Source organism: Somniosus microcephalus, chromosome 24 (assembly GCF_052327205.1).
Source record: "Somniosus microcephalus isolate GS21.2 chromosome 24, FLI_Smic_1.0, whole genome shotgun sequence".
Taxonomy (NCBI): domain Eukaryota; kingdom Metazoa; phylum Chordata; class Chondrichthyes; order Squaliformes; family Somniosidae; genus Somniosus; species Somniosus microcephalus.
This window is the reverse complement of record NC_141010.1, coordinates 19,145,064-19,172,982: the sequence shown is the minus strand read 5'-3', so window position 1 is coordinate 19,172,982 and position 27,919 is coordinate 19,145,064. Positions and strand designations below refer to the sequence as shown.

The 27,919-nt window shown below is 44.1% G+C and overlaps 1 protein-coding gene across 4 annotated transcripts in view; it reads left to right on the top strand.

Moving 5' to 3' along the window:
• The window catches only part of hrob (homologous recombination factor with OB-fold), a 60,586-nt gene extending 33,377 nt beyond the window's left edge, over positions 1-27,209 (top strand). For 2 of the 4 annotated variants that reach the window (XM_085966297.1, XM_085966295.1), the window contains 5 exons: positions 7,704-7,812; positions 12,281-12,366; positions 13,195-13,317; positions 18,426-18,648; positions 26,711-27,209. In XM_085966297.1, coding sequence (XP_085822423.1) covers positions 7,704-7,812; positions 12,281-12,366; positions 13,195-13,317; positions 18,426-18,648; positions 26,711-26,766 — 597 coding nt within the window. In that variant the 3' untranslated portion in view covers positions 26,767-27,209. Of the gene's footprint in view, positions 1-7,703; positions 7,813-12,280; positions 12,367-13,194; positions 13,318-18,425; positions 18,649-21,772; positions 21,857-26,710 lie in introns of all 4 variants that reach the window. The other 2 variants (XR_015073446.1, XM_085966298.1) reach the window with 2 other exon arrangements.
• The last annotated feature ends 710 nt before the right edge of the window (positions 27,210-27,919 follow it).

Genomic DNA, 27,919 nt, shown 5'->3' with positions numbered 1-27,919 from the left:
TTCAAACTATCGTCTGGGGACTTGTGCCAAAATTGGGGAGCTGTCCAACGGACTAGTCAAGCAACAGCCTGACATAGGTACGATTCTATGAGTATGACTATCGGCCAACGTCCCAGACTCCTCCATCACCATCCCTGGTTATGTCCTGTCCCACCGGAAGGACCGACTCACCAGGCAGCACAATGGTACACAGTCAGGAGGGAGTGGCCCTGGGAGTCCTTAACGTTAACTTCGGACCCAATGAATTCTCATGGCATCAAGGAAACCTCCTGCTGATTACCACCTCATTCTCATTAATATTATTGTTAGGCTACGGTAGTATAGTGGTTATCTTACTGGACTAGTAATCCAGAGGTCTGCACTAATAATCCAGAAACGTGAGTTCAGATCCCATCATGGCAGTTTATGAATTTGAAATAAACTAATTAAATATATCTGGAATAACAATCATCAGTAATGTTGATCATGAAGCTATCGGAAAGTTGTAAAAACCCACCCTCCCTCAGCTGATGAATCATGTTGAACACCACTTGGAAGTAGCAAGGGCACAGAATGTACTCTGAGTGCATGTACTATGTACTCCAATGTCCAGTGACTCGGTAGCACCACTACTGACAGAGCTCGCCAAGTCCTGAAGTTACCATAGTTACCAGATTGGGCTTGTGGCAGGTGATGAGAGAACCAACTCGAAGGAAAAGCCTACTTGACCTCGTTCTCGTCAATCTACCTGTTGCAGATACATCTGTCCATGACAATATTGGTAGGAGTGACCACCGAGCAGATGTGGCAGAATAGAGTACAGTTCTTGTGGAGACAAAGTCACACCCTCCATCATGTTGTGTGGCACTATCACCATGCTAAATTGGGATAGATTCAGAACAGATCTAGCAGCTCAAACCTGGCCATCCATGAGGCACTGTGGGCCATCAGCAGCAGCAGAATTGTATTCCACCTTAATCTGTAACCTCATGGCCCGGCAACTCCCTCACTCTACCATTACCATCAAGCCAGGCAACCAACCCTGGTTCAATGAGGAGTGTTGAAGAACATGCCCGGAGCAGCACCAGGCGTACCTAAAAATGAGATGCCAACCTGGGGCAGCAGCAACACAGGACTACATGCATGCTAAACAGTGGAAGCAGCATGCTATAGACAGAGCGAAGTGCTCCCACAACCAATGGATCAGATCAAAGCTCTGCAGCCCTGCCACACCCAGTCGTGAATGTTGGTGAACAATTAAACAACTAATGGGAGGAGGAGGCTCCATGAAAATCCCAACCTCAACGATGGCGGAGCCCAGCACATGAGTGCAAAAGACATGGCTGAAAGGTTCGCAACCATCTTTAGCCAGAAGTGCCAAGTGGATGATCCATCTCTGCCTCCTCCTGAGGACCCCACCATCACAGAAGCCAGTCTTCAGCCAATTCGATTCACTCCACATATCAAGAAACAGCTGAGCGCACTGGATACAGCAAAGACTATGGGCCCTGACAACATCTCGGCTGTAGTACTGAAGATTTGCGCACCAGAACTAACCTAGCCTCTAGCCAAGCTGTTCCAGTACAGCTGCAACACTGTGGGAAAACTACCCAGGTATGTCCTGTCCACAAAAAGCAGGACAAAGCCAATTCGACCAATTACCATCCCATCAGCCTACTCTCAATCATCAGCAAAGTGATGGAAGGTGTCTTCAATAGTGCTATCAAGTGGGACTTGCTCACTAATAACCTGCTCCCTGATACTCAGTTTGGGTTCCGTCAGGACCACTGCATCATACCTCATTACAGACTTGGTCCAAACATGGACAAAAGAGCTGAATTCCAGAGGTGAGGCGAGAGTAACTGCCCTTGACATCACTGCAGCATTTCACTGAGTGGGGCACCAAGAAGCCCTTGTAAAATTTAAGTCAATGGGGATCAGGGGAAAACACTCCACTGGCTGGAATCATACCTAGCACAAAGGAAGACTGAGGCCCAACCATCATCTTCAGCTGCTTCATCAATGACCTTCCCTCCATAAGAACAGAAGTGGGGATGTTCGCTGACGATTGCAGTGTTCAGTTCCATTCACAACTCCTCAGGTAATGAAGCAGTCCGTGCCCACATGAAGCCAGACCTGGATAATATTCAGGCTTGGGCTGATAAGTGGCATGTAACATTCGCGCCAGGCAATGACAATCTCTAACAAGAGAGTGTCTAACCACCTCCCCATGACGTTCAATGGCATCACCATTGTCTAATCCCCCACCATCAACATCCTGGGGGTCACCATTGACCAGTAACTTAACTGGACCAGCCAATAAATACTGTGGCAAAAAGAGAACGTCAGAGGCTGGGTGTTCTGCGTCGAGTGTCTCACCTCCTGACTCCCCAAAGCCTATCCACCATCTACAAGGCACAAGTCAGAAATGTGATGGAATACTCTACTTATAGAATCATAGAATGGTTACAGCACAGAAGAAGGCCATTCGGCCTGTCTAGACCGTGCTGGCTCTCTGGAAGAGCACTTCAGCTAGTCCCACTCCTCTGCCCTTTCCCCGTAGCCTTGCAAAAAACGTTCCTTCAGGTACTTATCCAACTCCCTTCTGAAAGCCATGATTGATTCTGCCTCCACCACCCTTTCAGGCAGTGCATTCCAGATCCTAACCACTTGCTGAGTAAAAAAAAGTTTTTCTTCATGTCGCCTTTGGTTCTTCTGCCAATCACCTTAAATCTGTCTCCTCTGGTTCTTGACCCTTCTGTCAATGGGAACAGTTTCTCTCTATCTACTCTGTCCAGATCCCTCATGATTTTGAACACCTCTATCAAATCTCCTCTCAAACTTCTCTGCTCTAAGGAGAACAACCCCAGATTCTCCAGTCTATCCACGTAACTGAAGTCCCTCATCCCTGGAACCATTCTCATAAATCTTTTCTGCACCCTCTCTAAGGCCTTCACATCCTTCCTAAAGTGCGGTACCCAGAATTGGACACAATACTCCAGTTGAGGCCGAACCAGTGTTTTATACAGGTGGTTCATCATTTCCACGCATTTGTACTCGATACCTCTATTTATGAAGCCCAGGATCCTGTAAGCTTTTTAACTGCTTTCTCAACCTGCCCTGCCACCTTCAACAATTTGTGCACACATACCCCTAGGTCTCTCTGTTTGTGCACCCCTTTAGGATTGTACCCTTTAGTTTATATTTCCTCTCTTCATTCTTTCTACCGAAATGCATCACTTCGCACTTTTCTGTGTTAAATTTCATCTGCCACATGTCCGCCCATTCCACCAGCCTATCTACATCTTGAAGTCTATCACTATCCTCCTCACTGTTCACTACACTTCCAAGTTTTGTGTCATCTGCAAATTTTGAAATTTTGCCCTGTACACCTACATCCAAGTCATTAATATATATCAAGAAAAGCAGTGGTCCTAGAACCGACCCCTGGGGAACACCACTATGTACCTTTCTCCAGTCTGAATATTACTGTTCACTACTCTGTTTCCTGTCATTTAGCCAATTTTATATCCATGCTGCCACTGTCCCTTTTATTCCATGGGCTTCAACTTTGCTGGCAAGCCTATTATGTGGCACTTTGTCCTTTTGGAAATCCACGTACACCATGTCAACCACACTGCCCTCGTCAACCCTCTCTGTTACCTTATTTAAAAAACTCGATCAAGTTGGTGGAACACGATTTGCCTTTAACAAATCCGTGTTGGCTTGCCTTAATTATTCCACACTTGGACAAAATTGACAGTTACTTGGACATGATTTTTTTTAAATTTTTTTTAATTCGTTTTATGTGATGTGGGTGTCGCTGGCAAGGCCAGCATTTATTGCTGATCCCTAATTGCCTTCGAGAAGGTGGTGGTGAGCCGCCTTCTTGAACCGCTGCAGTCCGTGTGGTGAAGGTACTCCCACAGTGCTGTTAGGTAGGGAGTTCCAGGATTTTGACCCAGCGACGATGAAGGATCGGCAATATATTTCCAAGTCAGGATGGTGCGTGACTTGGAGGGGAACTTGGAGGTGGTGATGTTCCCATGAGGCTGCTGCCCTTGTCCTTCTAGGTGGAAGAGGTCGCGGGTTTGGGAGGTGCTGCCGAAGAAGCCTTGGCGAGTTGCTGCAGTGCATCTTGTAGATGGTACACACTGCAGCCACGGTACGCCGGTGGTGGAGGGAGTGAATGTTTAAGGTGGTGGATGTGGTGCCAATCAAGTGGGCTGCTTTGTCCTGGATGGTGTCGAGCTTCTTGAGTGTTGTTGGAGCTGCACTCATCCAGGCAAGTGGAGAGTATTCCATCACACTCCTGACTTGTGCCTTGTAGATGGTGGAAAGGTTTTGGGGAGTCTGGAGGTGAGACACTCGCTGCAGAATACCTAGCCTCTGACCTGCTCTTGTTGCCACAGTATTGATGTGGCTGGTCCAGTTAAGTTTCTGGTCAATGGTGACCCCCAGGATGTTAATGGTGGGCGATTCGGTGATGTTAATGCCGTTGAATGTTAAGGGGCGGTGGTTAGACTCTCACTTGTTGGAGATAGCCATTGCCTGGAATATCTATGGCGCAAATGTTACCTGCCACTTATCAGCCCAAGCCTGAACGTCATCCAGGTCTCGTATGCAGGCATGGACTGCTTCATTATCTGAGGAGTTGTGAATGGTGTTGAGCACTGTGCAGTCATCAGCGAACATCCCCATTTCTGACCACCTGTTGGCGGGAAGGTCATTGATGAAGCAGCTGAAGATGGTTGGGCTTAGGACGCTGCCCTGAGGAACTGCTTCAGCGATGGGCTGTGATGATTGACCTCCAGCCACCACAACTTTCTTCCTTTGTGCTAGGTATGACTCCAGCCAGTGGGAGTTACTGTTTCTAAAATCTTCCCCACTACCGAGGTTAAACTGACTGGCCTGTAGTTGCTGGGTTTATCTTTTCTGAACAAGGGTGTAACATTTGCAATTCTCCAGTCCTCTGGCACCACCCCTGTTTCTAAGGAGGATTGGAAAATTATAGCCAGTACCTCCGCGATTTCTTCCTTCACTTCCCTCGGCGTCCTAGGATGCATCGTATCTGATCCTGGTGACTCATCTACTTTAAGTATAGCCAGCCTTTCTAGTACCTCCTCTATCAATTTTTATCCCATCCAGTATCTCCTCTACCTCCTCCTTCACCTGCCTGGATGAGTGCAGCTCCAACAACGTTCAGGACGCTCAACGCCATCCAAGACAAAGCAGCACACTTGATTGGTATCTCATCCACCGACCTTAAGCATTCCCTCCACCACCAATGCAAAGTGCCTGCAGTGTGTACCATATACAAGATGCACTGTAGCAACTCACCAAGGCTTCTTCGACAGCACCTCCCCAACCTGCGACTTCTACCATCTAGAAGGACAAGAGCAGCAGGCGCGTGGGAACACCACCACCTCCCAAGTCACACACCATCCTGACTTGGAAATATATCGCTGTTCCTTCATCGTCACAGAGTCAAAATCCTGGAACTCCCTACCTAATAGCACTGAGAGTACCTTCATCACACGGACTGCAACGGTTCAAGGCGGCGGCTCACCACCACCTTCTCAAGGGAAATTAGGGATGGGGCAATCATTATTGGGGCATAAGAGGTCATGACTTAATTTCCTAAGTAAACTCCCATGTGTTTAAAAATTGAGGATACCACATAGTGTAATATGACTCCGAACAAGAGGAACTGACCACCTCGTGTGAGTGCCTAAGGTATAGGTGTGCTAATTATGGTCAGTTCACGGAATTGTGTAAATGAGCGATCCTGGGATTGTTCTGCTGGTCTGTCTGTACAATGACTTAAATGAGTGTAGTACCGAAAGTCTAAATGTAAAAAAATAAATGCGATGGGGGAAGGAAGGCAGCGAGGTCTTGCCTATTAATGATGGTCATGGTTACATGTTGGTGTTGTAATTGCATGACCTGGATCACTTCACTGTCAGTTGAGCTGTTTCCTGGCCCATTTCCCCCCCCCTCCTTCCAGATTGCAACCTTGATGCCATCTATCAAACATCCACTGTACTCACACCTAGCATAAAAAGAACAGATTCCTATCCAGGGAAGCCCAGCATTTCCCACTGGGATGTGATTATTAGACTCTTTGCCCCCTCCCTGTAGCTGAAATCATTTTAGTTTTTGTTACCCAGCCCCTCAGAACTCCTCTTGCACTTTATGCGTTCTCCCCTCCTTTCCTAAATGCATTGATTCCGACTGGAATACGGTTCCACTGGTGCTGACTGCCCTCTTAACCCAAGTGACCATTCTTCCTGTGAGCCCAGATGGAGTTTTGGTAGGTCCTGAGGCCAATTGTAGCACCCCTACTGCCACCCTGACTAACTTGACACATACTGGGGCTCTAACCTGGTATCTTCCAGTCAGTGCGACAGACTTGCACACATGCCTTTACCAATTGAACCATCACAGGAGATGGGACTTTTAAACATTTTTTTTTATGAGCTCGTATTTTCAGTTGATTCCTTGCATTCATGTATTTTAACACTTTTTTTAACCATTGAAACTAGTACTCCTTGCATTAGTTTTAACTGGGAGAGCTGATAAACTTCAGGCAGTCATGGTGAGTCATGCTATTCAAGCCTTACTAAAACCTCATGCACAGTTCCTTCCTAAAGTCGTTTCAGAATTTCACCATGAGCATGAAATTGCTATCCCTACATAATTCCAAACGAATCAGTGTCAAGCAACAAATCGAGAAAGTTAGACCATGATTAAATTTCATAGCACGAGGCCTCAATTTAAGGTTGTATACAAATTTACACTCAGTTGGAATTGCTGGTCTGTTGACTTGAAATTTCTCATTTGAAAAATTCTTTGACTTTTGTCATTTGGTATCAGTGTGAGGGTGAGTGAGGTACATGTTGTAGCCACTGAAGAGATGCAAAAGCATAAATTAGAATGCTAATGAGCAGGTGCTCACTATCGTCTGGGTTCTGAGTGCTTGTTACTGCTTTGACCATGTATAATTCAATTTGCATCTAACAGAGCCATTGTTCGCCTTACTAATTTCCAGCTCAATCAAGCGGGACTGGTTCCCATAGACAATTTGTCTCCTCCCTTTTATTTAGAAGTTTTGTAATGGAAGACAACTTCCCTTTTTAGCTCGTGTTTCATGGTGTCGGCCGTGGCTCAGTGGTAGCACTCTCCCCTCGGAGTCAGGAGGTCATGGGTTCAAGTCCTACTCCAGAGACTTGAGGGCATGATCTAGGCTGAGGGAATACTGCACTGTCGCAGGTGCCGTCTTTCAGATCAGACGTTAAACTGAGGCCCCGTCTGCCTCCTCGTGCGGACTTCAAAGATCCCATGACACTTAGAAGAGATGGGAAGTTCTCCCGGTGACCTGACCAACATTTATCTCTCAACTAACATCACTAAAACAGATTATCTAGTCATTATCTAATTGCTTTCATGAGATCGTGCTGTGTGCAAATTGGCTGCTGTGTTTCCTACATTACAACACTTCATTGGCTGTAAAGCAATTTGGGACGTACCGACATCATGAAAGGTGCTATATAAATACAAGTTCTTTTAAAACTAAATGTAGACAGAAATTGCCCTGCTTTCAGTGAGTGGTGTGCATTTGTTAAGTTTTTGTGAATGATTTTTCATTTTGTTGAATCCATTTGCTCCAATTTATCCATAAAAAAGATTTTCAAATATTTTAACCAACGCTTCTGTTTCTATAGGCAGCCTTAAAGCAGCTCCCTAAAGGCAAGGTCCCCAACATGGCTGTGCTTGTAAAGTCACTGACACGAACAAACACGGATGCCAGTGCTGTTTTTAAAGACCCATCAGGTAGCGCTTTCACTAATTGAAATTGTTACAATAACTAGGACAAGCTAAATCAATGCAGGAGTGTGATACCTTTGATTGGATCAATCTAGACTTTAAAATATACACGGTTTTAGGAACGTGCGGATCCCTTAAGTTATCCTATTGGGTTCAGCCTATATTGATTCGGAACTCTCTTTCCCTTTGATTATCTCCCATAGCCGACTCTAAGTCTCACCGTTTTCTTGATGTCTTCCACGATCGGTGGACACCACAGGATATAGTGTGTCTTATAGACATTGATGTTTTAGTTGGGAAGGTTCCCTTTGCTTTTGTTCAGACTTTGTTGCTTATTTTGGGTTCTTTCAGTTTGATTGGACCATGTTTCTTTCCTATATTAGTGGTGCCCTAAAAGGGGCACTTGTTGTGATGATTCTAGTTTGGTGACGTTGTGGCAACCCAGTGTTACCCTTATTGGTCAATCAGAAAAGGCCTATGCTAAGTACTAATTCCCTATTTGAATTGGTCTCTACGAGGAGGATATGAACGTTGATTCATCCAACTGAGATAAGAAACTCGCTTTGTGAAAAATTATGCGCCCAAACGTTGCATATCCACTTAACTTTGTTTCCCCTTTCCATTTCCTATCTCATCCTGAAGGTGTTGATTCTTGGCCTTTTTTTTACATATTTTAATTTCTCGCCAATTCTTTTCCCTTTCTCTCCGGAAGGTATCAACTGATTGCTGAGGTAAGGTGTCATAGGCCGTACCTTGCCTGAATGGCAGTGATTAATGTGTGAGGCTCGATAGAATTTGCACACTATTTGACTGCAGGGAGCATCACAACTGACACTGCAAACACACACTTTCCAGCAGGGGTCACTGGGTAGTGAACAGGAACTTCTGTTAATTCCACCGCCTTACAGTGAGCATTAAGACCAGTTGTAACGCCCTTACCACTGCCCCACAGAAATCCGGTAACTCCGCACTGACCAAGGATTGCACCTGAGACTTTCCTGATCTATAAAGGCAGCTACTTACTGGGTGAACTCACAGCCATGAAGGGAACCCCCAAATAACCATTCTAAATGTATAAACTTAGACAGTGTGCTATTTGTGCGATTAATTGCAGGCAAGCCTGATCTTGTCAACATCCAACACACTCGCCCTTCAGCAATAGTCTCCAGATTGCCAGACAGAGAGATCCTTGTTTTATTGCACAATTCCTAATTGAATTAACATGTAAAGACTGGAAAAATGCTGCTTTTTTTTTAAGGAGATAATTAACCAACAGGAAATCTGCCATACACACCTGGTCTGGCCTATATGTGACTCCAGACTCTCAGCAATGTGGTTGACTTTTACTGCCCTCTGCCACTCTCTTGTATTCAAGAAGGCGGCTCACCACCGCCTTGCAAGCGATGCCCTCATCCCATGAATAGATTGTTGGGAGGCTCTGAGATTATGCAACTCCCTGATTGTCCTATGTAACAGCACCAACATCTGGTTTTAATACAAAAGCAAAATACTGCAGATGCTGGAAATCTGAAATAAAAACAGAAAATGCTGGAAATACTCCGCAGGTCAGGCAGCATCTGTGGAGAGAGAAACAGAGTTAATGTTTCAGGTCGATGACCCTTTGTCAGAACTGGAAAAAGTTAGAGATGTAACAGGTTTTTAAGTAAGTGGTAGGGGCAGGGAAAGGGGAGGGGAGGAAAGAACAAAAGGAAAGGTCTGTGATAGGATGGAAGGCAGGAGAGATTAAAAGACAAAAAGGATGATGGTGCAAGGCAAAAGAAGATGGTAATGGAACAAGTTAAGAAACAAAAGATGAGTCTAGATGAGAGGTAACTGGGAATGGCATAATCATCAGCAGCTGTCATGTGGGGAAAAAAAATAGGGGCTGTGGTTATGGTCTGAAAATGTTGAACTCTATGTTGAGTCCAGAAGGCTGTAAAATGCCTAATCGAAAGATGAGGTGAGGTTCCTCGAGCTTACGTTGAGCTTCGTTAGAGCAGTGCAAGCGGCCGAGGAAGGAGAGGTCAGAGTAGGAGTGCAAGAGGCCGAGGAAGGAGAGGTCAGAGGAGCAGTGCAAGAGGCCGAGGAAGGAGAGGTCAGAGTAGGAGTGGAGCAGAGAATTAAAGTGACAAGCAACCGGAAGCTCGGGGTCACGCTTATGGACTGAACGGAGGTGTTCCGCAAAGCAGTCACACAATCTGCGTTTGGTCTCCCCAATGCAGAGGAGACCGCATCGTGAGCAGCGAATACAGTATACTAAATTGTAAGAAGTACAAGTAAATCGCTGTTTCACTTGGACGGAGTGTTTGGCGCCCTGGACAGTGGGAAGGGAGGAGGTAAAAGGGTAGGTGTTGCACTTCCTGTGCTTGCACGGGAAGGTGCCATGGGAAGGGGTGTTGTGGTGATTGAGGAGTGGACCAGGGTGTCGCGGAGGGAGCGGTCCCTTCGGTATGCTGAGGGGAGGGAGGGGGAAGAGGTGTTTGGTGGTGGGATCGTGCTGGAAATGGCGGAGGATGATATGTTGAATGTGGAGGCTGGTGGGGTGAAAGCTAAGGACAAGGGGAATCCTATCGTGGTTCTGGGAGGGAGAGGAAGGGGTGAGAGCAGACGTGCAGGAAATAGAACGGACATGGTCGAGGGCCCTGTCAAACACAGAGGGGAATCCTCAGTTGAGGAAAAAGGAAGACATATCAGAAGCACTAATATGGAAGGTGGCATCGTCAGAGCAGATGAGATGGAGAAACTGGGAGAATGGAATAGAGTCCTTACAGGAAGCGGGGTGGGAGGAAGTGTTGTCCAGGTAGCTGTTGACAAACAGTCACTATAAGATTACCAAGATGAACTAATGAGTTGGTTATTGTTTAGTTGGGCGGGGGGGGGGGGTTTCTATTTGCATCTTAACCATCTTTTGTCTTGGTGTCTTTCTTTTAAAACTTGAGAATTCGCTTTGCCAAGATTCAAAATAATTCTTTCTAAATCCTTCTGTGGAGGAATAAAAACATCCAAAATAAAGAATTCCAAAAGGTCCCTAGACCAAATTGAAAATTCATGTTTGAACTGGTCCTGAAATTTATGTTTACATTTCAGCACTGAGATTAGCTTCCAGGACAGGAAAACAATCTGATCCCTGTACAAATTAATAGAAGCCAGCTAGTGATGGATCTGTCAAGTTAATCATCCGTGCACATCTTTTCCATTCAGGAGATTCAATTTGCGGTAACTTCCCTGAAATTGGTAATAAAGATTTTTGTTTTTAATATTTCTTTTGAGTCTGGCATGGGGCAACGTTCCCTCTATCTAAACTGCACGGCCGCACAGCTCTCTGCCAGTCCTCCAATGTAAAAAATTTTTGCACGTGCGAAACTGAATGGGCCACGCACCCAAAAAAACAATTGGGGCAGACATTGGCTTGGAGTACTATCTGCTTGCTTTCTTCCCCACCCCTCCCCAGACATGTTTTTCCCCCCTGTAAGTTCAGGATCACAGGTCACACACACATTACCCAAAGGGTCTTGGGAGTTGCAAGGCTTTTTATTAAAGATCTACAGTTTTAAAGCATAATCAGATATTACATATGGTTTAAGCTGAGTATAATAGACATACAACCCGTGACAGTAGAGAGCGATCTACGACTCCCGAATCAGAATGCTACGACCAGACGGACGGTTGGTTAGATGTCTGATGAGACAGCGTGGAGGTCTCGGGTCAGCGGGTCACTGCAGCCAGTAACAGAGGTCACTTCTGTTGATTCGTCCCCTGAGCTGTTGGAGGTGTTAGGCATAAGCCAGCATTGATCCACCTCAGAGACTAAACTTAGTCAAGGTGTTAGGCCTGAGCCAGCATTGATTTCCACCTCAAAGAAGCCTTCGCCCCTCACTGTCTGATTCCCTCTCTCAACCCTCCTATATTTATAGTTATTATTTCGGTGGGTAGTGATGTATCTAGTGTCAATCATCTATAATCCAAGTGTGGTACGGGAAGACATTTCTCACTGCCCCTTTCTGCATAGCTGACGAGGCCTTTGTTATCTTTCTGAGGAATGTTTTATGTTTCTTTAAGGACATTTTATGACTTCGTGGCTCCTTATTGTCTAGCTATGGTATTATCATCCTGTGTTTTCTTGCATTTTATGATCCTCTTATCATTTCCATTTGTCTTTTGGTGTTTGTTATTTGACATTGCTGACACTTCAACCATTTGTTCCTGACTGCATTTTAATTTGTGTTCCAAGAGTCAACCTTCATATATGAATCTAATAGCTATTTCTTACACCCTCCCCTTTAGAAAGATTCATTAGGAATGAACAAGCTTAAAGGCTATCCAAAGACATAGTATATTGTATTATAAAAGCTACTTTGAAAGCATCTGTACAAATGAAGCATTGTAAATATAGTCCTTTACTTGGTGGTATGGTGCTGATGGCTGCTGGAATTTGGTTTCCTTGAAGCCTAATTCTTTCTGTTTGTTTGTACAGGAGTGATGCAAGGCACCATTCACAGACAGCTTCTAGTTGAGGAACCGAATAACCTAAAGGTTGGAACAGTGCTGCTCCTGAAACAGGTTGTTAGCTCTATACTTCAACGTTAGAATTATGGGTGGAATTTTTGGGTCATTAATTTTACTGCTCATTTAACACCAATTAAAGAACAACGCTATTGTGGGGGGGGCGGGTGAACGGATTTTACCACTCGTATCCAATGTGGGTTTAACACGCAGTGAATGATTATCACCAGTGAACCAAAAACGTAAATTTAGCCAATTGTTCGAGGAGACTTCATTACCTTTCATTTTCCCTTTATCCATATGTTGACCCTTCTAGTATGGGATGATGAATCATGATCTGGTGCTGTATGTTAACTAGTTAGGGTCACTTTGTTTGAATGGCTGGCTCCAAAAACATTGCTGGTTGGAGGAGAGACCTTTTTGAGAGTGGATGGAGTGTAGCTTGGTCTCAGCAAACAGCTAACTGGTGACAACACCACAACGTTATGTTGCTGGGTCTTTCCCATTATCATAAAGCATTTAAGATTGCTTGTGCGCTAGCACTGCACTAGAAAATGATGTTGCCACCTGTGTCGATGCTAATGTTGATGACGAGTAGGCTGTTGTGAGGTGGTATACACACCTAATATAATATAGAAACTGATTACTGTTGGATGCCTTAGGCTGTCAACTGAGTTAAATTTGTACAGGTGTGTTTCCCAAAATGTTACATTCCTGACTGATGCAACTTAAACTTTTTTGAGAATTTGTTGGCTTGTTTTTCCCTCGGGTGTAAATCATCCTCAGTTGATTTTTGTCTGGAATTCGTTTGAATGTAAATTCTGAGCTTAAAAGGGAAACCAGCATTTCCTCGACGCTAACGTGCATTTTTACTTCTGTTTTTAGGTTGGTGTATTTTCTCCATCGCTTCGCAATCATTATTTGAATATAACACCAAGCAATGTGATAAGAATATATCCACAAGGTGCGAGTGAATGCATTCGTAGCCAGCTGGCCCAGACTCCCCAGGTAAGAATCTCGGTGGGTCCTTCCTTGTGCAGTTGAGTAGATGCTGCACACACCAGCAACTATGTGTGAGAAGTGATTTTGTCAGCACTAATATGCCTGTAGCTGGATCTACATTGATATTGGTACCAAACTCACCCCCAGACTCTTACTTATTCTTTCTCAGTACTCTTAGTGTGAAACTCCCTACCCAAGTCTCTCCTTCCTCTAATAATAATAAAGCTTTTAAAATCCAAGCTTGCTGTTACCTAATCACTACTTCTTGATTTACCACCTCGTCTCTCTTTTTCCAGCCTTAGTGGTGTCCTGCAGTGTGATCCTGAAATTGGGCATCTCAATAAAACAAAAACAGTAATGTGTACTATAATGTAATAGCATGTTGAAAGTAGTGTGCTAGCATCTTTTCCTATCTAAGGTCTTCAGCTGCAGTAACCATCCCCCTGTTCGGAAATTGAGCTACTTCCCATCTTCTGTTAAGTTCTGTGATTGCACCGACATCAAGGCATCCTAGGGAACAAGACCGAGCTGTAAAAGAAACAAAAAAATTACTTGAGAAGATAAGATATGGGAAAAGAAAATTGTTCAAGTGCATGCTTTTGTGAACAAAATATACAATGACACAACCAAATACAGGAAACTTTGTGCTATCCGGCACCGATGGGACCGAGCTGTTGCCGTCCCATCAAAACTGCCGGACAAACCAGCGCTAATGTTGAAACATACGGAGATTTTGAGCTCCGTATCTGGCAACAAACCCTGTTGCTTAGCAACAGCTTCTAAACAGCCGGCTGTACCTTGCAAGCGTCTCTGTAGCTTAGCAACAGCTTCAGCAAGACCTTGCAGAGCCTGACTGGTGGGGGGGAAAAAAAACTAACGAAACGGCTCCTGATTTTTGCCGGTGGCTCGAGCATTCCGGACAGTTAACCTCCAGATAAACCAAAGTTTCCTGTATGCGTAATTGTGGGGGGAAAAAGAAAAATAACTGACGTACACCTAGCATGAAAACAAGGTAACAAAATGGAACTAGAGACACAGAGGGAAATATCCTACGCAAGTGTTTAATGCGTACTCTTGTGGCTCGCTCAGTGTGAGTTCGAGGCCAGCTGCATGTGCATGCATAATGGGATTGTCTGTCCTCTGGCTTCCATGTGGATTTCCTTTTTTGGACTCTTACTGGTGTGGGAGCATTTTATTAGGGAGAATCACAAAAGTTGCAGCACAAAATGAGACTATTTAGGCAATGATCATGTGCCATTATTAGCTCTTCACTGAGCTATCTACTCTAATTTCCTTGATATTTTCCTATATCCTTTTTATAGTCTTCCTTTTCAAATACCTGTCTAATTACAATGGCCACTTCTGGCAAAGCATTCCATTTCCTAATGACCCTTTTTTGTGAAAAAAAAATCTTCCAGCTTTCCCTTTTTTGTTTTTCTGATTATAATCCTCGGTCTATGACCCTTTGTTACTGGTTCAACAACCAACGGAAATAACTTTTCGATAGCAAAATACTGCAGATGCTGGAAATCCAAAATAACAACAGAAAATGCTGGAAAAACTCAGCAGGCCAGGCAACATCCGTGGAGAGAAATTAGAGTCGACGTTTTGGGTTGAAACCCTCTTTCAAAACTGGAAAGGAAATGAAATAGATCGCAAGGCAGGGCTGGGGAGGGAACAAAAGAAGTGAATAGACATTAAGAGGTATTCAAAACGAGACGAGATGGTGATAGGACTAGTGAAGAGACAAAAGACTGCTTAGATTAGGTGTGAAATGTACTGGCAGAATGAGAGACAGCTGCCATGTAAAAAAAGAGAGGAATGGGGGGGGGAGGGAAAACCCAAAACAAAGGGGTGGGGGGAAAAAATATATAAGTAAAAATGTAATAGGGGCCGAGGTTATGATCTGAAATTGTTGAACTCGATATTGAGTCCGGAAGGCTGCAGAGTGCCTAATCGGAAGATGAGGTGCTGTTCCTCGAGTTTACGTTGAGCTTCCGTGGAACAATGCAAGAGGCCAAGGACGGTGAGGTCCGAGTGGGAATGGAGCGGTGAATTAAAATGACAGGCGACCGGAAGCTCGGGGTCACCCTTACGGACTGAACGGAGGTGTTCTGCAAAGTGGTCACCCAATAACTTTTCATTGTTTATCCTCAAAACCTTTCACAGTTTTGGAAAACCTCATCTTGGTCTTCCCTTAACTTTCTTGTTTAGTGAGAAAAGCCACAATATTTTGATCCTTTCTTCATAACTATAAGCTCTTTTCAAATATCCCATTGAATCTTCGTTACCCTTTCCATTGCTCTGATATCCTTCCTATAATGGGATGCCCAGGAACACGCAATACTCCAACAATAGCCTGATCATTTCAACATCACTTCCTTTTATATTTCGTGACAACAGTGGAGAAATGTTGATCCCTATGGGTGGGTACGCGCTGTGTACTCACCCGTAGGGACATCGGAAATGCCGGCTTCAGGCATGCACTGCGCATGCGGTGGAAACCGGCATTTCCGATCTGTCCGGGAGAAGGGCCTCTGCGGGTGGAGAGTTCTACTTTTTGGAGATCCTCCGCCTGCAGAAAACACTTACAATTCTTGCGCCTGGTAAAAGCAGGGGCGCAAGGCCTGCTTTTACCAGGATAAGAGTTGAAAAAAAGTATTTATTTAAAAAAAAAAAAAAAAAAATTCCACTGATTTATCATTAAAAATACTTTAAAGAAAGGTAAGTTTATTTTTAGCCCAGGTAAAAACTTCAAATTTTTTTCAAATTTAAATTTTTGTTTAAAATAGTAAATTTATGTAATTTCAAGTCATTTTAAAAATGTGATGTTTTTTCTTAACTTAAAGTTTTACTGTGGCTGTACCACTGGTTGTCCCTTACATTGAGATACATAATTCCCTTTAACTTACCTTACTGTATGTGTCTGTTACTATACTCGGGCTTCTCTCCTGTACTCTGACGTCATGATGTCAGAGCTCGGAACCTTCCAATAGTTGAGCTCGGAACCTGCTGGCAGTTGAGGTGGGAAACTTCTAGTTAGTCCTCGTAGAGTCCCCGCTGGGACAAGACCTATACCACGGTGCTCCTACAGTCAGCCATCTTACCTGCCATCTTACCTGATGTAATTAGTCTGTTCCTGTAAATAAACAACTTGTTAATAGTTCATCGAAGTCAAACTCTCTTATTTAGTGGTGATCTACATGAACCGCTACGTTTTACTATGTTTTGGGGGTGATCTCCATTCATATATTTGACGGGTCTTCCTGTCAAGTGTATGAAGGGAGATTCCCTTCTCTGATTGGCTCCCCATGGCCCACGTGATCCCAGGGACGCTTGCGAACCGCCTGCGCCTCTGGGATACGTGGGCCCTGCGCACCAGCAGTTTGGAGAGGCCCAGCATCGGAACTCTGCGCCTTCCGGGAGCCCTCCGGTCTTGGCGCAGATTTTTCCAGATCGCAGCCCTCCGCCCGCGGGAGGCCTGCGATCGGAATTTCTGCGCCCAACTGTATTAAACCCAGAATCCAAATGGCTTTTTTTGTGGCTTCTCCACCTGCACTCTTGTCCTTTAAAGATCTATGTATCTGCACCGCTAGATATTCTCTGTTCCTCTACTCTTGAGTCTGACCATTTAGGGTATACTTTCTTTCACATATGTTGAGGGATACTCAAGAGAAGGGATTTGCATTTTAATAATAGATCAATCAATACTATATGAACAAGTGAAAGGATCTGAATTCCCTTGCCCATCTCCTGTGCACGCTGTCTGTTCTCAATTGGGTTCCATTTAAAAACGTCCATATTTATATCCCTTTTATACTAAGGACTAGAGCTTCTGATCTTTTTTTACTTGTGTCCTGGACATGTTCCAACCCTACTGTTTAGATAGACTTGAATCCATGGATGGAGGGGTCATCTCTACTGCTTTCCCCTTGACCTTGACATAGTCAAACTTTTTCCTTCTTTTTGGTTGACCTCTTACTATTTGTGATGCAGAACATTACATGTTAATGCCACTGTTTGTTTGTGCTCTGTATTGGAATACACCTATCTCGCTGCATGTAGTTCCTCTGGCCATGCAGGCTTGTGTTTAAATCATTTGCACATAGATAACAATAAAATATTTATTATTGGTTCAGGGTAAACTTCAGAATGGTGTATTTTCCTACATTGGTCTTGAATCAAGAATGCTACCTTTTGTCATGCAATACAAAATCCTACAAATAGAGACTAGCGCCTTTCACGACCACTGGACGTTCCAAAGCGCTCTACAGACAATGAAGTACTTTTTTGAAGTGTAGTCACTGTTGTAATGTAGTAAACGCGGCAGCCAATTTGCGCACAGCAAGCTCCCACAAACAGCACTGTGATAATAACTAGATAATCTGTTTTTGTTATGTTGATTGAGGGATAAATATTGGCCAGGACACTGGGGATATCTCCCCTGTTCTTCTTCGAAATAGTGCCGTGGGATCGTTTACATCCACCTCAGAGAGCCTCTGTTTAACGTCTTATCCGAAAAACAGCACCTCCAACAGTGCAACTTCCTCCGTACTGCACTGGCATGTCAACCTGGATTTTTGTGCTCAAGTCTCTGGAGTGGGAATTGAAGCCGCAACCTCCTGATTCGGGCGAGAGTGCTACCCACTGAGCCACGGCTGACACTTACAACTTCTTGAAAAATGTACCTTACTCCACATAAAGTGAAATAACCATCTGATATTGATTGTGGTTCAGTGACTTGTAACACATTTCACAGAACATTTAGCCAAATGGGAGTACCAGCAGCAACAAGGCGAATATATTTATTGGTAAGTCGAGGGCCTTTGATAAGAAACCAACTTGTAAATTAGGCTAATGAGTAGTGATTGGCTGGGGACCCTTTTAAAGAATATTTTTCAACAGCGCTTGACTCTATAATGTCAAAAACCTGGACTCCTGGTGCTTCTTCCGTAACGTCTGTAGTGCTGTAGGTACTGCTTGGTTCAAGTAGTTGCACAATAGCTGGTGTTGCTGCCTTGTCTTGGTTTTCAGTGAGTGGAATTCTTAGATTTTTCCGAGTAAAACTTTGTCTGACGGGCAATTTTGGTTTAAAATATTTTCCTTGTTTTCAGAACCCCATTTCACTTCTACAACAGTCCACCTTTAACTTACTGGCCAAGTCTCCTTGTGAACCTAGATGTAGCGATTCTTTAAGCACGACCAGAAACTCCTGCACAGTCGCTACATCATGGGATTCTCAGCCACTTCCTACCAGTACAAGGAACGACAACTTGGAAATATCTGGATGCAAAGGCCCTGTGTTACAGGGACATTGTGATGAAGACTGGGAAGCAGGTAGGTCAGATGTTCAGGGAAATTGTCCAGGACAAATGTGTGTTTAAATTATTTGCATATAGATAATAAAATAAATATTTATTATTGGTTCAGAGTAAATTTCAGTATTGTGTATTGTCCTACATTAATCTTGAACAAAGTATTTACATAAGTGCAAACTCCATAATGAATCTCCTAAAAATCCATATAATTAATCTCTCCAAATAACTTGCATTAATAATCTGTTAGTTTATGAAAAACTTTTTTTTAATTAAGCTACGTGCGTTTATATTCCAGCTGCTGCCTTTTCAAAGTGAGTTGAGTATGGGTGGTTTTTAATCTATTATGTCAGCAGTGTAGCATTACTGTGGACAAATGGATGATTTCCAAGTTGATAAGTTATTGGAGCATGTGCAGTTTCTGATGCTGTGCGGATATTATGTTAACTTGTTTATTCTTATCTATCTAATAGTAGCCAGAGAATCACCTGCAGCGGCTTCTCTTCCCGCTCCCACATCGTTATCTCTGGTGTCCTCCAAGGATCGATCTTTGGCCCTCTCCTATTTCTCATCTACATGCTGCCCCTTGGCGACATCATCCGAAAACACAATGTCAGTTTCCACATGTACTCTGACGACACCCAACTCTGCCTCACAACCACTTCTCTCGGCCCCTCCACGGTCTCTAAATTGTCAGACTGTGACATCCAGTTCTGGATGAGCAGAAATTTACTCCAATTAAATATTGAGAAGACTGAAGCCATTGTTTTCGGTCCCCGCCAAAAACTCCGTTCCCGAGCCACTGACTCCATCCTTCTCCCTAACATCTGTCTGAGGCTGAACCCCACTGTTCGCAACCTTGGTGTCATATTTGACCCTGAAATGAGCTTCCGACCACACATCCACAGCATAACTAAGACCGCCTATTTCCACCTCCGTAACATCGACCGTCTCCGCCCTTGCCTCAGCTCATCCGCTGCTGAAACCCTCATCCATGCCTTTGTTACCTCTAGACTTGACTATTCCAACACACTCCTGGCTGGCCTCCCACATTCTACCCTACGTAAACTTGAGGTCATCCAAAACTCGGCTGCTCGTGTCCTAACTCACACCAAGTCCCGTTCACCCATCACCCCTGTGCTCGCTGACCTACATTGGCTCCCGGTTAAGCAACGCCTCGATTTCAAAATTCTCATCCTTGTTTTCAAATCCCTCTGTGGCCTCACCCCTTCCCTATCTCTCTAATCTCCTTCAGCCCCACAACCCCCCAAGATATCTGCGCTCCTCTAATTCTGCCCTCTTGAGCATCCCTGATAATCGCTCAACCATTGGTGGCCGTGCCTTCTATTGCCGAGGCCCTTAGCTCTGGAATTCCCTGCCTAAACCTCTCCACCTCGCTACCTCTCTTTCCTCCTTTAAGATGCTCCTTAAAACCTGCCTCTGCCTGCCCTAATTTCTCCTTGTGCAGCTTGGTGTCAATTTTTTTTCCTCTCTTTTAATACTCCTGTGAAGTGCCTTGGGATGTTTTACTACGTTAAAGGCGCTATATAAATGCAAGTTGTTGTTTATGGAAATTACAAGGTATCAAATTTGTAAATATTAGGTATTTAGTAATGCTCGGTGTGAATTACTAATTCCGCGAATCAGTGACTGCTGTACCCACACCTACAGATGCATGCTGCAAACCTTGAGGGTCCAGTACACATCTGTTCATTGTATGAAATACAAGTTTCTTCCACTCTCTAAATCATTTTCTGCTTTGGTGTCAGGAGTGAGTGACCTTGGGAGTGAGGAGGCGACTTTTTATCATAGCTTTTGTTATTAAAATTGTAACACCACAGTTGCTGTCAGATGGGTAGAAAATTACCAGAACATAATCTGTGTGCCCTTACAAGAAGTTTAGAGCTGAAGATACAGATTAGCAAAAGATCTTCAGTATACATTATACCTAATGTCTGTTCCTCACCCATTCCCCCACCTTAAATCTTAACAATAGTAAGTTATTCCAAAAAATACAATTTATGAAGAGGATCTTTACTTATTACATTTTCAAATGCTTAGTGAAATTCTTAAAAGTAAAGTGAATAACCTTCTTGGAGAAAAGCATTCTGAAAAAGGGAAGGTTAATGGACAGTCCTGATGTGTGTAAACATGACCTCACACACCTCATTGTATCAGGTTGTAGGATTTTTTAAAAATCCATCTTTCAGTGCACGACTGAGAACAATCTGAGGGTCTGCAGTCAGTGCAGCAACTTTTACAAAATACAGCAAGTTACAGGAAACCTTTTTTTATCCGGCACCGACGACCGACGTGGTGCCGGTTCATCAAAAATTCCGGATAACCGAGCGCTATAGTAAAAGATACAGAGAGCTGAGAGCTCCGTATAAAGCAACAAACCCTGTTGCTTAGCAACAAGTGCAGAACAATGGCCACAAGTTCCAAGTGTCTCTGTAGCTTAGCAACAGCTGCAGCCACACCCTTGCACAGCAACAGATGGAGGAAGGCAAGTACAATATGAAGTAAAACCTACTCCTGAGTTTTGCCAGTTAACCGAGATTTCCGGTTATTTAGGTGCCGGTAAATTGAAAGTTTCCTGTAAGCAATTTCTGCAGATATGTAGTTGAGTCTGGGTCAGTAATAGCTCACCTGATATACAAAGGGCATATTGCAGTTAATTTCTGGTCACTTTTATCATGTATTTTAGTGACCTGAACATTCACCACCAATTTTATATTGAAATTTACCAACTCCTCACTGCTAAACTCTGACAATTGTTTAAAGCTCTCTCATTAAGATTTAAACTATATCTAACACCCTCCTCACTAAGATTCTGATACAAAATATATTAATAGCTTTCTGCTGAATGAAGAAATCTTGGAAATGTTCCCTTCTTTACTAGCTGGGGTAGCTTTCTCTATACTCCCCGCCCCACCCGCTTTCATGGCCAGCACAATAGAGGGTCCAGTGTATTCGTAGGCTAGAGCAAACTCCTGGAATATTTTTAGTAGTTGTGATGTTGTATCCAATGCCTCATTTAGAACCATTACTTTATCCTGACATTGCCTGAATCTGCCCTTTTCGCAAAAACTTTTACATCATTTATTACACTTTATTTCTGTTTTTGTCTTTGAAAATGTGCATAGTTCAGGCACATACAGGAAACTCTTAACTGGCAGCTAAATGACCGGAAATCTCTGTTAACCGGCAAAATTCAGGAGTAGGTTCAGGTAAGTTTTACTTCATGTTAGTGGCAGTTCCTGGATCTGTGGCTGTGTAACTGGGGTTCGTGCACTTGTTGCAGCACTAATGGGCAGCACGGTGGCATAGTGGTTAGCACTGTTGCCTCACAGCGCCAGAGACCCGGGTTCAAATCCGGCCTCGGGTGACTGTCTGTGTGGAGTTTGCACATTCTCCCCGTGTTTGCGTGGGTTTTCTCCGGGTGCTCCGGTTTCCTCCCACAGTCCAAAGATGTGTGGGTTAGGTTGATTGGCCATGATAAAAAAAATTGGCCTTTAGTGTTAGGGGGGATTAAATACGTGGGGTTACGGGGATAGGGCTTGTGTGGGATGGCTGTCGGTGTAGGGACCGGGTGCTAGGGTTTGGATGATCAGCCATGATCTCGTTTAATGGCGGAGCAGGCTCGAAGGGCCGAATGGCCTACTCCTGCTCCTATCTTCTATGTTTCTATGTTGCTAAGCAACAGGAACATTTGGTCTGTGGCCGGAGTTCCTGCACACGTTGCTAAGCAACAGGAAAGCCTGGATTTGTTGCTGTGTACGGAGCTCTCGTACCTTTTAACTATACTTCTCTGTAATCCGGACTTTTTGATAAACCGGCACCACACCGGTCCCGTTGGTGCCAGATAATAGAGTTTCCTGTAGTTCTCGAGTGAATATGCAGAGGGTTCCTCTCAATGGGCAATGTCTTTACCTAGAAAAGTTTTTAATGCTTTTCCTAAGCATTGTTCTGTTCATACTGTGCCTGTATGTGCATTGATCTCCATATATGTGAAGGGGCTCACCAGCATCAATGTGAGATTTGATTTAAGATGTTAAAAGATTTATAGTGTGAAGCTGTCAAAATGTAGGCTGAGTAAAACCCCTTTAGTATTGTAATTTTTTTTTTAAAGTAAAGGCCACTGAAAATGTGTAATGAATTCACTGTTAGTGAATCAAAGAGAAGACAACTAAGCGTTGCATAGGTGCTGCTTTTTCTATGTGTATTAACTAATGGAGAAACAGCATCCCCTGCTGTCAGTAGCAAGTAGACCTGACTGAGTTTTCTGCTTGGAAAGATATACCTTGTGTTGATGCTGTCTTTTTTGGGTAGCAACCATGTTCAAGATTCAATTCCTCATGTGTGTATAATCTTGTAAAAGAAAATCATTATTTAAGACTGGAAAAAGTATGCTGTCGTTTGGAATTTCATGTTCTCGTTTTCTTTTCTATCATAGGTCATGTATTTCAAAATATTGAACATTTGGCATTCAGAATAGTAGCTTGCCAACTCGCTATGTAATTTTAGCCCGCTGCAATCCTCTACCAGCTGTGCGCGCGGGGGCGGACTAGCCATATGGGAAATGGGGAGATTTCTAAGTGTCCCCTGTGAATGGTTCCATTACGCTGTATTATGGGCCCCCCTCCCATTTTCTGCGACGATCACAAAGAATCCCAATCCGCCCGTCTGTATGTCTCATTACATTTGCAGTTGGTGCAGGTTTATGCTTCCTGTGTCTGGAATCGTGGGAAATTAAACATCTAGTCTGCTTTGCGTCTGTGTCCGACACAGCATTCCTCCTGGAGCTGGCTATCCCAGCGAGTCGATGCGCATTGGCTTCAGCCCATGCTGCTTTTGTCAAATTGAAGGGAAGAAATGCATTGCCCACCTGCCATTGAGCTGGATCATTCTCCAGCACAATGTTTGATATGGTGCCACATTAGACACTTGTGAAGCAAATGAAGACAGATGGTATTAAAGAGTCTGTAGCTGCATGGATAGAGATAGCTAGCAGATAAAAAGGAGAAGTTAGCAGATCATATTCAGATAGGTAGGATGTGGGCAATGGTGTGCACCAGAGATTTGTGCTGGGACTGCTGTTTTTCCATTTTTATATAAATAATTTAGACCATAGGTACAAGATGAGTGAGACTAACATTTTCTGAACATACCAAATTAGGGGGCATGGCAACCTGAGGGACTATGCAGGAGGAAATTAGCTAGAAGAGTAGGCAGATGCAATTCAAAGCAGAGAAACATGAAATAGTGCAATTGGGGAAAAGAATAGTGAAAAGTAGTTATACTCTTAAGTGTTAAAATGCTTAACAGAGTGAAGGAATAAAGATATCTAGTGATGCAGTTATATCGATCTTTGAAGTGCAAGTGCAGATAAAAATTATGATTTTAAAAATACATTTGGGATTCTGGGGTCATTGGGCGAAAAATTGAGTCGCACGCCCCCTTTGGGGCGCTAACTTTGCAGCACCCCGGAAAAATTAGCGCCCCCCGTGACCAAAATTGAGTGGTAACACCCCAAGAGGGAAGAGGGGCGCTACTGGAAGTCTCCGCCTCCCTCTTGGGGCGCTGCGAGGGAATATCGTGGCGCTACATGCCGCGGTACTGCAGGCCATCCTCCCCTTCTTAAAGGGGAGGGGCCTTGCGCAGCGCGACCCGGGGCTCAGCTGCGCCCCCGGGGATTGGGAGTGTCGGCAAAGGAGCCTGGCACTCGAGGTGCTGGGCTCATGGAACGCGCCGGCACTCTGCGCGGGGTGGGGGGGGGGGGCGGAGGCAGATGCTGGCAGGCGGCCAGCAACAAAAATGGCCGCCCGGCACCTCGCCTTTAAATAGCGCCGCCCCGGCCGCAGATAGGCCCCCCTGACCCCGTCGGACATAGCGTCCGCCGATAAGTCGGGGACCACTACCGAAGATCGCGGCCAGGGCACTGCGCATGCTGATGACGTCATCGCCGGTGGTGCAGCGCCGCGGGGCGCTAACGGTTAGCACCGCCGCTGAATTTCACGGGAGGCATTGGCGGCGCCACGCCCAGGCACTAGTTACTTTGCGCCCCGTTAGCGCGCTCTTAGGGTGCTAACGGGAGGCGCAAAGCAATCTAATTTTTCCCCCATTGAATATAAAAGGAAGGAAGAAATGTTGAATTTATACAAGTCATTAGTTAGACTATGCTTGAAGTATTGAATACAATTCTGGGTACACAATTATAGGAAAGAAAGTTGTGCGCACAAAATTTCCTAGAATTATACCAGAATGAGATGTTATAGTTATGAAGAAAAGATGGAAAATTGGGTCTATATGTAATAAACAAAGAAGGTTAAGAGGGACCTATTGGAAGATATTAAGACTATGACAAGGTTAGCAGTGACATGTATTTATTGCTGAGTAACAAACCTGTACCAAGGGATAGAGGCAGAGGATTATCCAGTTGAAGAACTGGTACTAGCGCAGGTCCAGTGGGACAAATGTCCTCCTTCTGCGCTATGATTCTATGGAATTCTGGTATCTTTACTAGTGTTCTGTAATTTGCAAATCCATCAATTTTTCTGTGCATATTAGCCTGTGTAGCTAATAGGTTATTAAAGAGTACTTGGAACAGGAATATGAGACTAGTCTTTGACCTTCCATTTGCCACAGCCATTATTCTGCTCCACCCCTCCCTTGCATCCACCTTTCAATGCCCTTGTCTCCAGCAAAACCTTTACTCCCTTCCATCCTGGTTGATCTCTTGATATGGCTTCTGTCTTGTGCCCTCAAGTCCAAGGGATCTAAACTTGAGTGTATGTGGTGCACAGCTGGTTTAGCCATCCATCGCCAGATCTGACCGGGCCACATTGAGTGCTATTGAGCCTCACTCTCCTCTGCCAAATTACCCACTACTCTAGGATTATCCTAGAGCGCAGAGATAACCCCTGGCTTATTTTCTCCACTGCCAACTGCCTACCCACCATATCCTCTTCATCACGAAGATTGCCCTCCACACCCACTTCTCACCACCATTTGTGGCTTTGCCTTCAGCCGTCTAAGCCCCAGGCTCTAGAATTCCCTCCCTAGACACCTGCCTCCCCACCTCCCTCTTCTCCTTTTAAAACCTCCTTAAAACTCACCTCATTGGCCAAGCTTTTGGTCATCCCTTCTAATATCTCCTCCTTTGGGTTAACATCTGTTGTTGTTTGATTATGCCTCTGTGAAGTGCCTTGCGAGGTCCTGTATGTTAAAGGTGCGATATAAATGCAAGAAGTTGTTGTTGTAGGAAGTTGCTCTTCGGATTGAACAGTTTGACCATTTTCTCACTGTTGTCATGGAAGTTTGGTCAGTGGTCGAAACCACAGACTCTAGTAGGAGAAACAAGCATCAACACACAGTGTGAGCCATATGTCCTCCAGAACAAAAATTCTTTAGTATCTCTACTGCAAGAACCTTGCAGTAAACATGAAGTAGGTGCTTGTACAATTGTAGATTTTTTTATAGAACTTTGCTGTTGTAACTTCAAGGCTGTCGATCTTCAGAAACACTTCAGCTGGTATTTCTAAATAGTTACTTGTATCGAATCTACAAAAGCTGTCTGTGGGTTTCGGCATCCACTCTTGGATATTTGTTATGATGGCAAGCAGATAATTGGCAATCTGTTCATTTCTAATTGCAACCTTCTCATGGCCATAAGGTATTGTACTAGAGGGAATTGGCACCTTGTCTGTGTGTGATAGTTTTTGTTTGCTTAGAAACCCTTTTCCGCACCCCCCCCCCCCCCCCACCATTTGTCATTTCAATAAAAATCATTCTCACTCAAAGGCCTGATGTTTATGTAAGTATATTGCTGCTATGAGTTCAAGGGATTTATGAATAGAATGCAACATTAATAAGAGATTTAACTCTCAGTTTGCATTCTATAGATGCCTATATATTTAAGTGTTCCTTGCCTATAATGCCATTGGGCAAATCTATATTTTGTGATCTCAGTTTGTGAAATCTATGAATTGTAATTTCCCTCACTTCCTGTGAATGGGATTTAAATTGTAATTACAATACCGACTTGTCTAGTTGCCTGCAATTTCATTTTTTTATTTTTGCAGATGGTCTTGATTGCCTGATGGCTGAACTGCCGGAGGAATTCTTCACCACCCTTTAGAACCTCAGTAGATGTGCCGGCGAAGCATGGAATTGAATCTTGGATAGCCGCTTATTTATTTCTTTTTTGTTTCTTTTTGAACCAATAATTGTGAGCGACATGTGTTTGCGCGTCCACTGGGATTTGGGTTAATGAGACTACCCAAAATCGCTTCAATTAGGACCTGAAATTACGGCCATTAAGGAGGAGACATTCCCTCCGGGATTGGGAACCAGGCTGGGATGTGAGGCCATTGTTCTGATCTACAACAGCAGCATTCCTACATTACTGCAAAATATACTTTTGGTGCATTTAAAATGAACTGAAATGTTAAATCTACTTTAGACACTTGTAATTGTTTAGCTTAAGCCTGAGGTTTTTTTTGTTAAATCTTGTTGTATTTTGAATGAGAAAAGAATGCTGATTTTGGAAATTTATTAAAATGTGGATTTTGTGCCAAGAAATATTTTTCCTTTATCTTGTAAGAAGTACTTGGAGCCTCTTGGTGGGCATACAGCAGGAGAAAGTTCTGAATTAACAGTAAATGAAAACTAGTTGATCCCATTGCAAGTTGTGCACCCCGGTACCCCTCCCTGCGGGCGTCTAGTTCTGTAGTTTTCAGCGCCTGCTCCTGGAAGGGACACTACCATGGACTCCAATACCATTCTGGAGCTGGAGACCCATTTGCCTTTAGGCAAGGTGGACTGGAGCTTTCTTAACTGAAATGTTCTTCAGGAAGTTCCACTGAGCAGCTGGGACATGGGCTTTCTCAACTTCTCAGCCCTTCTGTTTGTCTTTTCGGCTGTCCCATGCATTTGAGATTAACAGGAGTACGTAATCAGGCCAGTACTATAAGTTTTAATTTGATCTGTTTGCATCAGTTTCTAGAATAATGTACCTCCATGTACTTTTGATTTTAAAGTTTTTTTTTGTATTCTTTTTGTGGCCAGTTCTTAAAATCACCTTGTGGTTTTGAGCTTCAGGAGCACTGTGCAGCTGCAGAAGTGTTTGCAATGCTTTACAGGCCAACATGAAGGGCAATAGCACCAGCTAGTGGTCAAAAGTGTGCATAATCATTCTAGCTTCCAGCTTTTCTGACTTTCAATACCAGTGCTGAACCCAGGACCTTGGGCCTTGGGAGTGTGTCAAACATACCCAGGTACTAAACTGAACA